Here is a 16,863-nt window from a genome sequence, read left to right on the forward strand (position 1 = left end):
CGGGCCGCTGTGCCCGCATGGGAGACCCAGAGGAAGTTCCTAGCTCCTGACTTTGGATTGGCACAGCTCTGGCCACTGTGGCCATCTAGGATGGAAGATTCTCTCTGCACCTCTCCTTCTCTCTCTGTGTAACTCTGACTTTCAAGTAAATTAATAAATTTTTAAAAAGAGAGGGGAGCACCCAAGCTGGAGGGCCTGTGAGATCTGCCACCCACTTCCCGCAAGTGGACAGAAGGATTTCCCAGGGGCACTCAAGGCTCTGGGAAATGGAGGACTGGGTAGTTCCTCACTTCCCCGGGCAGAGGTGGACAGACTGGAAGGGTGGCTATTTCTCTGATGACTCAGCTACCTCACAGCCTCACCACTGCACTTGACACAGGCTCATCATTTTGTTAAGGCAGTATAACCATCATGGGGGAAAATCCAGGTGTGCAATGTCCTACTGACCTGGACTCTTATCTGGGGTACACAGGTACTCTGCCTCTACCAGCCCATATGTATCTATAAGCTCTCTTCCATGTGTTTTAACACCATTTTGCACATTTCACTTACCTAGATCTCTTGTCAGCAAATAGAGAGCAATCTCATTCTTAAAGCATCTGTGTAATTTATCATTTGGGACTCTAAAGAGTTCAAGTACAGGGCTGGCGCTGTGGCACAGTAGGTTCCTGTGGCGCCTGCATCCCATAAGGGCGCTGGTTCAAGTCCTAGTTGCTCCACTTCCAATCCAACTCTCTGCTATGCCCTGGGAAAGCAGTAGAAAATGATCCAAGCACTTGGGCCCCTGAACCTATGTGGGAGACCGGAATAAGCTCCTGGCTCCTGGCTTCAGATAGGCTCAGCTCCAGCCACTGCGGCCATTTGGGGAGTGAACTAGCAGATGGAAGACCTTTCTCTCTGTCTCTCCCTCTCACTATATGTAACTCTACCTCTCAAATAAATAAATAAAATCTTTTTAAAAAGTGAGAGAGAGAGAGAGAGAGAGAGAGAGAGAGAGAGAGAGAATTTAAGTACCTTGACTTTTTATCCATATTTGAGGCAAGGCAGAGCATGTACCCACACAAACCCCAACTTGAAGGCTCCCAGGGTGGCCCGAGACCCCCACTCTTTCTTGTCTTGGTCTGAGTGCTATTCCCTCCTGTGCTGGGGGATGCTCTACAAGCATCTTTTCCACCAGACAGACAGGCTCAGGTTACCAGCCCTAACCTCTGTAGCATCCATTCAGGAGGGAGAAGGAAGAATGCTTCCTTTAAGGAACACTGGGCAATAGAGAGAGAAGAAAAGGCATGGCTCCAGATAAGGCCAACAAGACCACCACCCCCAAATTTTCCAACTCCTGTTGGACTCACTCCTCCTAGATCCCTTGTTCTTTGACAGAAATATGCATCTACAACCCACTTACATGCTACACAAGTAAGCATCAATGCAATGAGTAAAAGATTGAATAATTAAAAACTATCCCCCTACACACACACACACACACACACACACACACACACGACTCAGGCCCAGATGACTTCACTGGTAAATTTCACCAAAGAATTAAAGAAGAGTTATGAATTCTTCACAAACTCTTCCAAAAAACAACAAGATTCACTCATTATTAGGCACCAGCACTGTAGCATAGCGGCTAAGGCCAACACCTGTGGTATCGATATCCCATATATGCACCAGTTCAAGCCTGCTAATGTGCCTGGAAAACCAGCGAAGGATGGCCTAAGTGCTGGGGCTCCTGCACCCAAGTGGGAGACCCAGAAGAAGCTCCTGGCTCCTTGCTTCAGATTGATCCAGCTCCCACTGTTGTGGCCATTTGGGGAGTGAACCAGCAGAGAGAAAATCTCTCCCTGCCTCTTTCTCTTGCTCTCTGTAACTCTTTCAAATAAATAAATAAATCACTTTAAAAAAATTAGCCTGATATCAAAATCAAAGACATCACCAGGAGAAAACCACGACAAAATGAAGCCACAGACCAATATCCTTTGTGCACACAGAAACAAAAACTCTCAACTAAACACCAGCAAACTGAATTCAGCAACATATAAAAAGGGTTCTGCACAACCAACTGGAATTTATCCCAGAAATGCAAGCTTGTAGAATATCATGTAATATATTAATAGAATTATGGTTACAAACACATGGACTATCACCAACAGATACAGAACAAGCATTTTATCTTTTTCATGATAAAAACCTTCAAACTAGGAGTCCATGGAACTTCCTCACCAGAAAACAGACATCTACAGAAGACTCACGACTAATATGGTATTTGATGATCAACAAGTGAGTTGTGCCTAAGATCAGGAACAGACAGAGATGCCCACTGGACACTTCTACTCAGCATTCCTGTAGAGGTTCTTGTCGCTCCCCCTCTTCATGGAGGAACGACACTAAGCCCTGCCTAGGCTTCATATCCGAGTCACGGCACCATTATGTCGCTCCCCCTCTTCGTGGAGGAACGACACAGGACCCTGCGCTGTTCTTTCGTCTGCTCGGCCCTTCCCGGGTTTGCTGCTGGTTCTTCCCGGGTTGGCTACTGTCCCTTCCACCTCCGTGGAAGGGCGGTTCCCCCTGCCACATTCCCCACTTCCGCAGGGGAGCGGCACACCGCCGGCCGGCTCTCTCGGGGGCTGCACAGGTGTTCCCCTTAGATGTTCCTGGTGCATGCCGTCTCTCTCCTCCTTTATAGTCCTCCTCCGCCAATCCTAACTCGGCTGCCCACACGCCGAGTACGCTGCTCTCCAATCAGGAGCAAGTCCTACAGTTTATTGGCTGAACTGGAGGCAGCTGCGTAGAAGCTGTTTTCTCCTCTCCCAGCGCCATATTGTGGGAGAGCAGATGCATAGAATAAGTCTTAATTCCAGTAACTCAGTCCAGTCCGGGTTGCTCCCCACAGTTCTAGCCAGGACAATCAGGCAAGAAAAAGAAATAAAACATGTTCAGGTTAGAAGGAAAGAAGCAAAACTGCCTTTATTCACAGATGACAGATCCTGAATACAGAATACCTTAAGGAATTCACTAAAATACTTTTGAGTGTGAGCACTGTGGGGTGGGAGGCCAAGTCACCACTAGGGACACCACATCCCATGGAGGAGTGCCTAGGGTGAGTCCCACTCTGTTTTTAATCCAGCCTATTAATGTGCACCCGAGAGGAGGCAGTTAATGGCTCAAGTAGTTGGATCCCTGATACCCAAGTTGGTGGAATTCCTGGCTCGTGGCTTTAGCCTGGCCCAGCCCCAGCTTTTGTAGGCATTTGGGAAGTGAATCAGTAGATGGAAGACCTTTCTCTTTCTCTGCCTTTCAAATAAAGTAAATAAACTTGAAAAAATAAACTATTAGAATGAATAAACAAGTTCAGCAAGGTTACAGAATACAAAATAATTCAAAAATTAGGAAAATAATTCCTAAGAATATAATACTTAGGAACAGATTTTTTAAAATAGTGAAAACTTTTACTGTAAAAAGTACTAAATATAATTGAAAGAAATTAGAGAACACCTACATAAATGCAGATACTCACTATTCACGGATCATACATAAGACATTATATTGTTAAAATCGTAGTATTTTCCAAATTGGTCAATAGATATTCAAGCAGTCCTCATAAAAATGCCACATGCCGGCTGGCGCTGCGGCTCAACAGGCTAATCCTCTGCCTTGCAGCGCCGGCACACCGGGTTCTAGTCCCAGTTGGGGTGCTGGATTCTGTCCTGGTTGCCCCTCTTCCAGGCCAGCCCTCTGCTGTTGCCCGGGAGTGCAGTGAAGGATGGCCCAAGTGCCTGGGCCCTGCACCCCATGGGAGACCAGGAGAAGCACCTGGCTCCTGGCTTTGGATCAGCGTGGTGCACCGGCTGCAGCGCGCCAGCCGCAGCGGCCATTGGAGGGTGAACCAACGGCAAAGGAAGACCTTTCTCTCTGTCTCTCTCACTGTCCACTCTGTAAAAAAAAAAAAAAAAAAAAAAAGCCACATGCCAATTTTTGGTAGAAATTCATAAGCTGATTCTAAAATTCATATGGAAATGATTAGACCCAGAATAGCCAAGAGAATCTTGATAATGAAGAACAAAGTTAAAAGACTTAATCTTCCTGGTTTCAATACTTGCTACAAAACTACAGTAACGAAGTCTTTTTTTTTTAATTTTTTAATTTTTAATTTTTATTTTTGACAGGCAGAGTGGACAGTGAGAGAGAGAGACAGAGAGAAAGGTCTTCCTTTGCCGTTGGTTCACCCTCCAATGGCTGCCGCAGCCGCGCACCGCGCTGATCCGAAGGCAGGAGCCAGGTGCTTCTCCTGGTCTCCCATGGGGTGCAGGGCCCAAGCACTTGGGCCATCCTCCACTGCACTCCCGGGCCATAGCAGAGAGCTGGCCTGGAAGAGGGGCAACCGGGACAGAACCCGGTGTGCTGGCGCCGCAAGGCGGAAGATTAGCCTAGTGAGCCACGGTGCCGGCCAGTAATGAAGTCTTATAGTACTGATGTAAAGAAAGTCATTTAGGCCGGCGCCGCGGCTCACTAGGCTAATCCTCCGCCTAGCGGCGCCGGCACACCGGGTTCTAGTCCCGGTCGGGGCACCGGATTCTGTCCCGGTTGCCCCTCTTCCAGGCCAGCCCTCTGCTGTGGCCAGGGAGTGCAGTGGAGGACGGCCCAGGTGCTTGGGCCCTGCACCCCATGGGAGACCAGGAAAAGCACCTGGCTCCTGGCTCCTGCCATCGGATCAGCGCGGTGCGCCGGCCGCAGCGCGCCGGCCGCGGCGGCCATTGGAGGGTGAACCAACGGCAAAGGAAGACCTTTCTCTCTGTCTCTCTCTCTCACTGTCCACTCTGCCTGTCAAAAAAAAAAAAAAAAAAAAAAAAAAAAAAAAAAAGAAAGTCATTTAGTCAACGTAATGGAATTGAGAGTCTAGAAATAAACACTCATATTTATGGTCACTAATTTATGACAAGGTGCCAAGACAGTTCAATAGAAGGACTCATTTTGCAGCAAATAGTGCTAAACAACTAGATATCAACAGGCAAAAAAATCCAGCTGTGGGGCCGGCGCTGTGGCACAGCAGATAAGGCCATTGCCTGCAACACTGGCATCTCATATGGGTGCCAGTTCAAGTCCTGGCCGCTCCACTTCCAATCCAGCTCCCTGCTAATGTGCCCGAGAGAGCAGTGGAGGATGGTCTGGGAGCTTGGACCCCTGCACCCACATGGGAGACCTGGAAGAAACTCCTCAGCCTGGTCCAGCCCCAGGCGTTGTGATCATTTGGAGAGTGAATCAGTGGATGGATGATGTCTCTGTCCCTCTCCCTCTCTCTCTGTAACTGCCTTGCAAGTAGATAAACAAATCCCAAAAAAAAAAAAAAAAAAAAAGGAAAGGAAGAAAAAGAAGGAAAAAAGAATCCAGTTGGATCTTTTCCTTACATTATTAAAAGAAGAGCTCAAAATTGATCACAGATCTAACATTAATAGCTAAAACCATAAAACTCTTAAAAGTTCTGGAGACAGATGGTGGTGCTGACTGCAGAGCAATGTGAATGGACTGAGCGCCAAACCGTACTCTCAGCTGTGACCAAAAAGGTGGCAATGGTAAAGCTCATGTTATGTGAAACTGTCTTAGCAACTCTCCTAACGCTAAACATGGAACCACCATGTGAGCCAGCAGTTCCACTCGTAGGTTACACCCAAGAGAAACGAAAACCTGCACATGACTGTACACATATGTTCACAGCAGCATTACTCACAATAGTCCAAAATAGAAAAACTCAAATGTCCACTAATGGGTGAACACATACACAAAATGTGATGTGTCCATACTATGAAATATTATTTGTCAATGAAAAGGAATGCAGTACTAATGCATGGGATTAGCAGAACCTCAAACCATGCTGGAATGGACACTGGGCTTACAGTTAAGACACCTGAGTCCCACATTGGACTACCTGAGTTCGATTCCCAACTCCAGCTCCAGATTCCAGATTTCTGCTAATGCAGACCTTGGGAGGCAGTGGTGATGGCACAAGCAGATTGGGCTCCTGCCAATTAGGAGACATGGACTAAGCTTCCTGGTCCAACACAGCCTCAGTCATTGTGAGCGTTTGAGAAGCAAACCAGTAGATGGGAACGTTCTTTCTCTGTTTCTCTGCATCTCAGGTAAATAAAAACAACTTGAAAAAGACTCAGTACTCTTTCTCTCGGCCTGGCCCAGCCCTGGCCACTGTGGCCATTTAGGGAGTGAACCCTCTCTGTAACCTGCCTTTCAAATACATAAATAAATAATTTTTAAAATAAATAAAAGCCTCAACATTATGCCGAGTAAAAGAAGCCAGTCTCATAAGATCATTTATTAAATGACTCCATTTCTGGCAGGCACCACGGCTCACTAGGCTAATCCTCCACCTGCGGCGCTGGCACACCGGGTTCTTGTCCTGGTTGGGGTGCCGGATTCTGTCCTGGTTGCTCCTCTTCCAGGCCAGCACTCTGCTGTGGCCCGGGAAGGCAGTGGAGGATGGCCCAAGTGCTTGGGCCCTGCACCCGCATGGGAGACCAGGAGGAAGCACCTGGCTCCTGGCTTTGGATCAGCGTAGCTCCAGCCATAGCGGCCATTTGGGGGGTGCACCAACGCAAGGAAGACCTTTCCCTCTGTTTCTCTCTCTAACTCTGCCTGTCAAAAAAAAAAAAAAAAAAAAAGAGATTCCATTTCTATGGAATGTTCAGAATAGGCAAATCTATGGACACAGATAGGATTAGTAGTTGCCTAGGGCTGGGATGGTTTTGGGGTCCTGGGGGTGATCTGTATAACGGGTGATAAAATTGTTATAGGATTCATTGTGGTGATGGTTTTGCAACCGTAGGTTTTATGGTATATGAATCAGATCTCAAAAAAGCTGTTGCTTTAAACAGCTTTAACAGACAGAAAGAAGCAAAGGGAAGTAATCTCAGGCAAGAAGCAAAGCAGGAGGAGCAAGGGCAGGCCCCTGGATTCTGTGACCACCTCCCCAGGCTCCTTAGCTCAGCCTGGAGGAAACCCCATTTACCATGCTGGGACATCAGAGTTCTTAGGTCTAGTCTGAACAACCACCTTTGGACCTTTTCTTATCTACAAAAGAGGAAAGCCTGCCCAAGGTCATGGAGTAGTTAGTGATAATGGGCACAAGCCAACACTTTCTCAAACTTCTGAGTCATTTATACAGCTATCAGAATTTTTGCAGTACCTGTATACCACCAATACCATTATTTACCTATCTATATTTTTTCCCAAAATGGACTATTTTTTATTTGAAAGACAGAAAAACAGAGACAGACAGATATCCCATCTGCTGGTTCACCCCCCAAAATGCTCCCAACAGCCAGGCTGGGCGAGGCTGAAGCCAGGAGCCAGGAAACCAATCTGGGTCTCCCTTGTGGGTGGCAGTGACTCAAGTACTTGACCCAAGTTTCTCCCAGGGTGTTCATCAGCAGGGAGCTGGAACTGGAAGCAGAGCCATGATTTGAACTCAGGTACTCTGATAGGGCATGCAGGAGACCCAAGTGGCATCTTAATCATTTAACCATTGTACCAAATGTCCACTCCTATTTTCCTTATTTAGTATAGTGATATGAAATTACCTTTTAAAATAAGTTGTTTCAGGTTTAAAAAAAAGTGAGGAGTGGGCATCTGTGATAGCAGTTAAGACGCTGCTTCGGATGCTTGCATTCCACATCAGTGTGCCCGGATTCAAGTTCTGGTTCCAACTTCCTGCTGATGCATACCCTGGAGGCAGCTGGTGCTGACTGAGGTCCTTGGGTCCTTTTCACCCACAGAGGAGACCCAGAATGGTTTCTGGGATCCTGGCTTTGTTGTGGAAATTTGGGAGCGAACCAGTGGATGAAAGATCTCTTTCTGTCTGTGTCTCTTTCTCTTTCTCTTAGCTTTCAAGTAAAAAAGGAAATAAATAAAAATTATAAAAAAAATAAAGAAAATAGGCCGGCGCCGCAGCTCACTAGGCTAATCCTCCGCCTAGCGGCGCCGGCACACCGGGTTCTAGTCCCGGTCGGGGCGCCGGATTCTGTCCCGGTTGCCCCTCTTCCAGGCCAGCTCTCTGCTGTGGCCAGGGAGTGCAGTGGAGGATGGCCCAGGTGCTTGGGCCCTGCACCCCATGGGAGACCAGGAAAAGCACCTGGCTCCTGGCTCCTGCCATCGGATCAGCGCGGTGCGCCAGCCGCAGCGCGCCGGCCGCGGCGGCCATTGGAGGGTGAACCAACGGCAAAGGAAGACCTTTCTCTCTGTCTCTCTCTCTCACTGTCCACTCTGCCTGTCAAAAAAAAAAAAAAAATAAAAATAAAAATAAAAAAAAAGATGGAAAATCAGTGTTGCTTACCATTAAGTGGAAGATAATTTGGTAACTTCAAAATAATACAAAACAAAATGTTACGAGTTGCCGACCACAGTGTCACAGCCTGTTCCCTTGCCTGTTAACAGGAAGTGCTGTGCTCACTCAGTAGGCTTTCCATTCCTGCATGTTATTATGCTGGTACTAAAAGGATAGAAGCTCTCACCTAACACCTGGTCACCAAGCAGGAGGACCAGCCACAGAGCCTGTAGCTAACAGCATGCGCCCAGTAGGTGGCACCACTGCTCCTGGTTTAAAAGAGAGAAGGGCCAGTTTCCTGGAGCTTCACAGGCAAATCTAATGTCTGGTCTTGTGGAAATTGACTCTAAACCAGGCAAGGACTTGGGGAAAGTGTTGGACAGGGTTGGAGCCCTGACCTTTTATTAACCAGCAGTTAATAAAATAACGTGCGAATTTGTTTAAATTCGATAAGAAATGACCAAAAGAAGCTTAATTTGGGCAACTGTGAGAGACCCCAAGGCAAGCAAAAACCCCAAAGCAAAGGGCAGTCCAACCTGTGCATGTGTGGCCAGGGCTGGCAAAGGGTACTGTTGAGCTAATGCAGGCTGGGGAGGGGATAGCAGATATAGCTTTCCACAGAAGCATTTAGAGACCACTACCTCACAGAACCTTCCAGGGACGAGCAGGGCCTGGCCAGAGAGGAAGCAGACTTACTAACCCTGCTGTGGCCAAGCAACAGCCTTTCTTAACAATGAAAGGGCCTTGGTCACAGCTTTCAAGCCTGGGACAAAGCCACAATGGACTCATTCTTGATTTCGGTCTGGTCTTTTTGCCCTGGATGCTCAGCCCCATTCTGTGTGGAGCCGCTGGGGTCTCAGCACTTGGGCCCTGGTGCCCAGCCCAGGAAGCCCTCAGGGCCCCTTCCGAGGGGTTTTGAAATGCTAATAACGCCTCAGTGCAGGCCCAGCTGTTTCGTTCTGAGGTTGGAGGACTCACTCCCTCTCTCCCTCCTCTGACTCCCCGAAGTATTCTCACCAAGAAGTGAAGATGAAAATCCCTGGGACCCCTACCATCTGGCTCTGAAAGTTGACACCCATCCCCTCCCCTCCTCTGAACTGCGCCTCAAGCCTCAAGTAAGATGAGAAAGCTCCTTCTGCCACCTGAGCAGTCACCAGCAAATTCCCCAGGGGCGGACTCCCACTCCAGGAGGTCAACAAGTCCAACACAAGGCTGGTGACAGCTGTTCTGTTTGCTGAATTGTATGTCACATAACACACACTCCTCAGCAAGAACTCTCAAGAACTCAAGCTGAGGTAGGGACCTGAATGGCTGTCTAGACTCCAATAGGCTCCTCAAATTGGCCACTGCCTCACCCCCACCTCCCAGACTCCCACCTTTAGTCACGGTGGTCTAGACCCGCTGTCCTAGATATAATAAGTTAGCAAAACCTAGGGAAATGGGTTGCAGAAGAAGCAGCCCTTGTTTGTAAAGTAATTACGCTGCCTTTGAAACACTGAAGAACACATGCATTCTCCGAGTTCTGAATTCACCCTAACTCTGGAGAATGAAGGTCTGTCTCCATTCTGGGCAAATTGCAATCGCGGAGATGTTTTACACAATAGCTTAGAAATCAGACCCCACCCCTGCGCCCAACCCTGGCGGTCAGGATTAATGCGCTTGGGCTGTGGAGAGGAAGCTCATGTTCCCTTTTGGAGCCCAGCAGAGTGGGTTTCTTGTGGCTGAAGCTTGGAGCCCTAAAGTCAAAGGCCCCTTTCTTCTAGGTGCTCGTTTGAGCACTCCCAGATGATGACCTGCTTCCCAGGGACACAGAACAGGGCAGGAGCCGGCGCCGCGGCTCACTAGGCTAATCCTCCGCCTAGCGGCGCCGGCACACCGGGTTCTAGTCCCGGTCGGGGCGCCGGATTCTGTCCTGGTTGCCCCTCTTCCAGGCCAGCTCTCTGCTGTGGCCAGGGAGTGCAGTGGAGGATGGCCCAAGTGCTTGGGCCCTGCACCCCATGGGAGACCAGGAAAAGCACCTGGCTCCTGGCTCCTGCCATCGGATCAGCGCGGTGCGCCGGCCGCAACGCGCCGGCCGCGGCGGCCATTGGAGGGTGAACCAATGGCAAAGGAAGACCTTTCTCTCTGTCTCTCTCTCTCACTGTCCACTCTGCCTGTCAAAAAAAAAAAAAAAAAAAAAAGAACAGGGCAGGAAACACAGCTGAACTACACCAGGTACCACGTGAGTGACTGGTCTGCAGGAGGTGTTGGAGGCAGCAGGACAATGGGAGGTGACCCACAGAAGGCTGGCAGACTTGGGGGTTAAGCCTTGAGCCAGGGCGCAGCCATCACACTTTCTTGCGAAACAATCTCCATTTCTCTAGCCTTTTTGGTATTCACAATCACTCTGACAACCAGGGCCTGGGGGTCCTCCACGAAGACCCAGAGTTGGTTTCTAGGAAGGCTCAGCAGCCCTTCCCCAAAATGCCAGAGGCATCAGATCTGTCACTAGTGACACAGACTATGGAATAGGGAAGGGACAGCTAGCTTGCGCCTGTCTCTGGAAGTCCCAGGATGAAGCTCACACGCATGCGGAGAATCTGGTAACTGCCTAACCTTACCCTCCTTCCTGAGAAATCTCAAGTTTCTGCTGAACCACTGTGGGCTACGCAGCAGAGCTAGCCCCAGACAAAGCTTCCTCTAAGATGGGAAGAGAGCCCTTAAAGAAACTGAAGGCTCATGAGCTGAAAATACTCCCAAGGTGGACACAGGTCTACACAGGTCTAGGCAACCCCATGACTGCCCAGTGAAGGTAGGAGACAAGCTGGAGGCACCGCCGAATGAACCAGCCCGGGCTGAGGCAGTGAAGGAGGTACAGTTCACTGTCCAGTTGACTTTGGCCCAGCCCATACACTCCCAACGGGGCTGGGACAGTGTGTCCACTGTCCCCACTGGATCTCAGTACATCTGTTTCAATGTTTGAAGCCCAGGAGCTTTCTTCTTGCTCTAAGTTAAGCTGAAAGTAAGGATGTATGTGCCTATGGTGTTAGGAGCCACGGGGTACAGGACAGTCTGACATCACTGCTACATATTACATTTCTGGAACCCTTAATACACCCATGTACACCCATGATGCTACCTTCATTTTAGAGAAGGAATGGCCCCGGGCATTGTACAGAGGCATTACCCTTGCTGTCCTGACACCTCCACTCCAAGCCTCCTCCAGGCAGACTACCTTCACCTGACAGCACTCACCCACCAAAAGAGGGCAGCAGACCCTCCTTGAAGATCAGCCCTCACTTTTTCCTGACAGTAGCAACTCCCTTTCCTCCACAGAGCCACAAAAAGCTGTGTGTCACAGCCCCTCGATAGGGCCCTGAACTTCCTTGCCTGCTGCCCCTACTTCTCACCCCTAAGCCAAAGCTAGGAAGCTTGCAGCAGATGGACAGGAGGAACTTTGAACATCAGCTAAATGCGATGATGCACGTCCTCTTATAGGAGTCCTGGGGACTTCCCCTTTAACACTTCATCTCCTGCAAGAAGAGGGAGACGCGGGCTGCCCTGCAGCTCAGAATCTGCACTTGATTCAACACCAGAGAGTCAGGCGCCTTGAGCTTTCTCCATACACTCCCATGGCAGACCAGCCACTGGTGAGAGAAGGGAATCCAGGAGCACACCTTCACAGTAGCCCCACTGAAGTTTCCAATACAACTCCTCCAGAGAGGGCCCAAGACAGAAGCCTTTCTTCAAGACAGAAGGATCAACAGAACAAACAGTGCAGAGAAAACCAAAACAAGTCTCCATATGTGTGGTCAACGAGCTTTTGAGGCTAGAAAGCAAAATTCCTCACAATTAGATAGACGGTGTGCAGCCCGGCCAGTCAAGTTTTTCCAATCTGGCCAAGTGGTGGAAGCATGACTCACCCGTGCCCAACCACCCACCTTTTAGAAGTTCTGAATGAAGTGTTACAACTGAAAAGTTAATCTGAGTGGTTAGAGAGCTTCCCTCAACTAGTTCTGTTTGATATTAAACTGGCCAAATGTGGTTGTGAGACATCGTGAGAGGACATGAATGTACAGAGAAGAGTGAGGAGACAGGTTCGCTCTTTCAGAACTGAAAGACATAAAGAACATGCCTTCTGGGTTTCGCCTGGAATCAAAGGAATTGAAAAGGATTAGAAAGCTAGTCAAAGGAGATTAAAAATTGTTTCCTTGTGAATTTTCTTTCTTTTTTAAGGTTTATTTATTTATTTGAAAGGCAAAGTTACAGAGAGGCAGAGGCAGAGAGAGAGAGCGAGAGCAAGGGAGACAAAGAGAGAGCAAGAGTGCTTCCATCTGCTGGTTTATTCCTCAAATGGCTGCAACAGCTGGAGCTGGGCCGACCTGAAGCCAGAATCCAGGAGCCAGGAGCTTCTTCTGGGTTGCCTGGATGGATGCAGGGGCCCAAGGACTTGGGTCATCTTCTACTGCTCTCCTAGTCCATCAGCAGGGAGCTGGATTGGAAGTGGAGCAGCCAGGACTCAAACTGGCACCCATATGGGATGCTGGCACTGCAGGCAGCGGCTTTACTCGCTATGCCACAGCACAGGCCCCCTCTATGCATTTTCTAAAAATCTCTCATTCAGGCCGGCGCCGTGGCTCAATAGGCTAATCCTCCACCTTGCGGCGCCGGCACACCGGGTTCTAGTCCCGGTCGGGGCGCCGGATTCTGTCCCGGTTGCCCCTCTTCCAGGCCAGCCCTCTGCTGTGGCCAGGGAGTGCAGTGGAGGATGGCCCAGGTGCTTGGGCCCTGCACCCCATGGGAGACCAGGAAAAGCACCTGGATCCTGGCTCCTGCCATCGGATCAGCGCGGTGCGCCGGCTGCAGCGGCGGCCATTGGAGGGTGAACCAACGGCAAAGGAAGACCTTTCTCTCTCTGTCTCTCTCTCTGTCCACTCTGCCTGTCAAAAAAAAAAAAAAAAAAAAAAATCTCTCATTCTCCAATTTCTGCTATCTCCTTCAAAGCCACAATCAAAAGGAAAATGATGAAGTCTAAGAAAAATCCATTTTCTAAGCAGAGAAGCTCAGCAAACTGGGATACAGACCACAGCAGGGCTGGGAGGAAGCTGTGGCTGTCAGAGGCCCTCACCCCAAAGCCAGGCTTTGGGGGTTTGCAGCCTGCAAATCTTTCAGGACTGGGCTGATGTGGCTCCCTCCAGAGACACAGTGAGAATCCCGGTTAATGCCCGCCCTGCCCCGGGCCCACAGCCACAGGCCCACTGCAGGACACCTGGCTCTCCCGATGGGGCAGGTGAGTACCTCGACTGCCAACTGAACCTGAGGCTCACCTGAACATAGCTTGCAGTTGTCACTCGTCAAAACCCATTTTTTGTCTACCATGAGCCGTGCATGCCTGCAAAGAACACAGGTCCCTGTTTACCATTTCACAGGGCTCTGGGTTCTAGTCTAACGGATGCTTTCACTTTTCCTTGTGAGCAGCTACATCTGTTTAGACACCTGTCTATGTGCAGACACTCTTCTGCCCTGGCTCCTCTCTCTCCTTGGTCAGCACAGAGGGCCTGCCACCCCCACATGTGAGTCCAAGCTCCTTTATTCTCAGAGCCAATGGAGCTCTGAGGGTTTTACACTTGCAGTCCCATACACATTTCAACCAAACCATGCCAGAAAATCCTTTGAAGCTTTAAAATCAAGCGTGTGATTCTACTCTTTCCATCTTTTTCCTGAAGAGACCAGTTAAATCCAGAGTGAAAAGCCAATTGGTTGCCAGGAACGTATAAACTGGTATAGCCACTTTGGAGGACTAAAGTGGCAGGCTCTAATTTAATTTAACCTTTAATCATGCTACTTCTTAAGTTATCTATCTGGGAGCAAAACATGTTCCTCACAAGGAGTCCCAGGAGGGCCACTGCATCTGCGCACTGTTCCTAACAGGACAAATGGAAACTACTGCAACGTGTGTCACCAGGGAAGGGTTATTCATACTGTAAGTCACAGGCAAAGGTAAAAAAATCAATGAGATAAAGATCTTCAAAACACACTGTTGATTAAAAAATGCAGGACAGTTTCACGTACACTAAAGAAAGGAAAAAAACCCACACAAACCTAAACCATTTCCTTTTTTCTTTCTTTTTAATATTTATTTATTTATCAGAAAGGCAGAGATACATAGAGAGAAGGAGAGAGAGAAAGAGAGAGAAATTTTCCATGTGCTGGTTCACTTCCCAAATGGCTGTAAAGGCCAGGGCTGGGCTGGGCTGAAGCCAGGAGCCAGGAGCCAGGAGTCAGGAGCCAGGAGCCAGGAGCCAGCAGCCAGCAGCCAGGAGCCAGGAGCCAGGATCTTCTTCTAGGGCTCCCATGAAGATGCAGGGGCCCAAGTACTTGGGCTGTCTTCTGCTGCTTTCCTGGGTACATTAGCAGAGAGCTGGATCGGAAGTGGAACAGCCAGGACTAGAATCTGCATCCGTATGGGATGCCAGCACTGCAGGCGGAAGCTTAACCGCAGACACCACAGCGTCAGTCCCTAAACTATTTCATAGGTACATAGGAGAGGCGAACACACAGAAAAAAGTCGGAAGGTTTCGAGGACTTGCACCAAATGGATGAACTTGTCTGTTCCTTCATGGAGAGGACCTAACATTAGGTGGAATTTGACTGTAACTACAGTATGAATTTTTAAAATATATATATATAATTGGTACATGTATTATCCATCAAGTCCTTTAATTAATTAATCTTCATTTTATTATTTCATTTTTTTTAAATTTTATTTATTTATTTATTTTTTTTATTTTATTTTTTTTTTTTATTTTTGACAGGCAGAGTGGACAGTGAGAGAGAGAGACAGAGAGAGAAAGGTCTTCCTTTTGCCGTTGGTTCACCCTCCAATGGCCGCCACTGCAGCCGGCGCACCGCGCTGATCCGATGGCAGGAGCCAGGAGCCAGGTGCTTTTCCTGGTCTCCCATGGGGTGCAGGGCCCAAGCACCTGGGCCATCCTCCACTGCACTCCCTGGCCATAGCAGAGAGCTGGCCTGGAAGAGGGGCAACCGGGACAGAATCCAGCGCCCCGACCGGGACTAGAACCCGGTGTGCCGGTGCCGCAAGGTGGAGGATTAGCCTATTGAGCCACAGCGCCGGCCTAGTTTATTTATTTGAAAGTCAGAGTTTCACAGAGAGAGGAGAGGCAGAGAGAGAGAAGTCTCCCATTCGATGGTTCACTCCCCAATTGGCCGCAACAGCCAGAGCTGCACCAATCCAAAGCCAGGAGCCAGGAGCTTCCTCTGGGTCTCCCACATGGGTGCAGGGGCCCAAGGACTTGGGCCAACTTCTGCTGCCTTCCCAGGCCATAGCAGAGAGCTGGATCAGAAATGGAGCAGCTGGGTCTTGAACCAACGCCCTGGGATGCCGGCACTTCAGGCCAGGGCTTTAACCCACTGTGCCACAGTGCCAGCCCCTATTATTTCATTTTTTAAGACTTATTTTTATTTTATTTTTTAAGATTTATTTTATTTATTTGAAAGACAGAGTTACAGAGAGAGGTGGAGAGAGAGAGAGAGGTCTTTCATCTGCTGGTTCACTCCCCAGATGGCTGCAACAGCTGGAGCTTAGCCAATCCAAAGCCAGGAGCCAGGAGCTTCTTCTGGGTCTCCCACATGGGTGCAGGGGCCCAGGCACTTGGGCCATCTTCTACTGCTTTCCTAGGCCATAGCAGGGAGCTGGATTGGAAGAGGAGTAGCTGGGACTAGAACCAGAGTCTATATGGGATGCCAGCACTTCAGGACAGGGCTTTAACCCACTGCACCACAGTGCTGGCCCCAAGACTTATTTTTATTAATTTGAAAGACAGAGTTACAGAGAGAGGGGAAGATGCAGATAGAGAGATCTTCCATCCACTGGTTCACTCCTCAAGTGGCTACAATAGCCAGGGCTGGGCCTTACTAAAGCCAGGAGCCAGGAGCTTTATCAGGTTCTCTTACATGGGTGCAGGGGCCCAAGGATTGGGTCCATCTTCCGCTGCTATCCCAGGAGCATTAGCAGGGACCTGGATCAGAAGTGGAGCAGCCAGAATTCCAACAGGCACCTACATAGGATGCTGGCATTGCAAGTGGCAGTTTAACCCATTACGCCACAATGCTGGCTCTGATTAATCTTTATTTTATTTGACAGAGAGAGAGAGATCTTCTCTTTGTTGATTCACTCCCCAGATGTCTGGAGCAATCAGGGCTGGGCCCAGCAAAAGCCAGGAACAGGTGACAGTGATCCAAACACCTGTTTCGTCATCTGCTGCTTTCCCAAGGTGAGCAATGCAGAAAGCTGGATCAGAAGTGCAGCTGGGACTTGGGCCAGGATCTCCAACATGAGATATGGGTGCCCCAGTCAGCATCTCAACCTCTGTGCCAACTGCCACTCCTAGAATATGACTATTTTTAAAAAGTTTTGAAAAATTATTTTTATTGATGAAAGGCAGAGAGACAAAGAGAATGCCCACCCACTGGTTCATTCCCCAAATGCCCACAATGGCCCTGGCTGAAGCCAGGAGCTGAATACGCAGTCC

General features: G+C 49.1%; 1 protein-coding gene across 6 annotated transcripts in view; it reads right to left on the bottom strand.

Annotated features, from left to right (window-relative positions):
* SUFU (SUFU negative regulator of hedgehog signaling) overlaps nt 1-16,863 on the bottom strand; it is a 120,535-nt gene that overhangs the window by 41,762 nt on the left and 61,910 nt on the right. Inside the window, exon 1 of one of the 6 annotated variants that reach the window (XM_089314426.1) lies at nt 553-3,955. The exons of the other annotated variants lie outside the window; for them this stretch is intronic. Within the exon in view, the coding sequence (XP_089170552.1) occupies nt 553-688 (136 nt within the window). The 5' untranslated portion in view covers nt 689-3,955. Of the gene's footprint in view, nt 1-552; nt 3,956-16,863 lie in introns of those variants that run through there. 6 annotated transcript variants of the gene reach the window in all.

This window comes from Oryctolagus cuniculus, chromosome 15 (genome assembly GCF_051225735.1).
Source record: "Oryctolagus cuniculus isolate XC-2025 breed Fujian yellow rabbit chromosome 15, ASM5122573v1, whole genome shotgun sequence".
NCBI lineage: Eukaryota > Metazoa > Chordata > Mammalia > Lagomorpha > Leporidae > Oryctolagus > Oryctolagus cuniculus.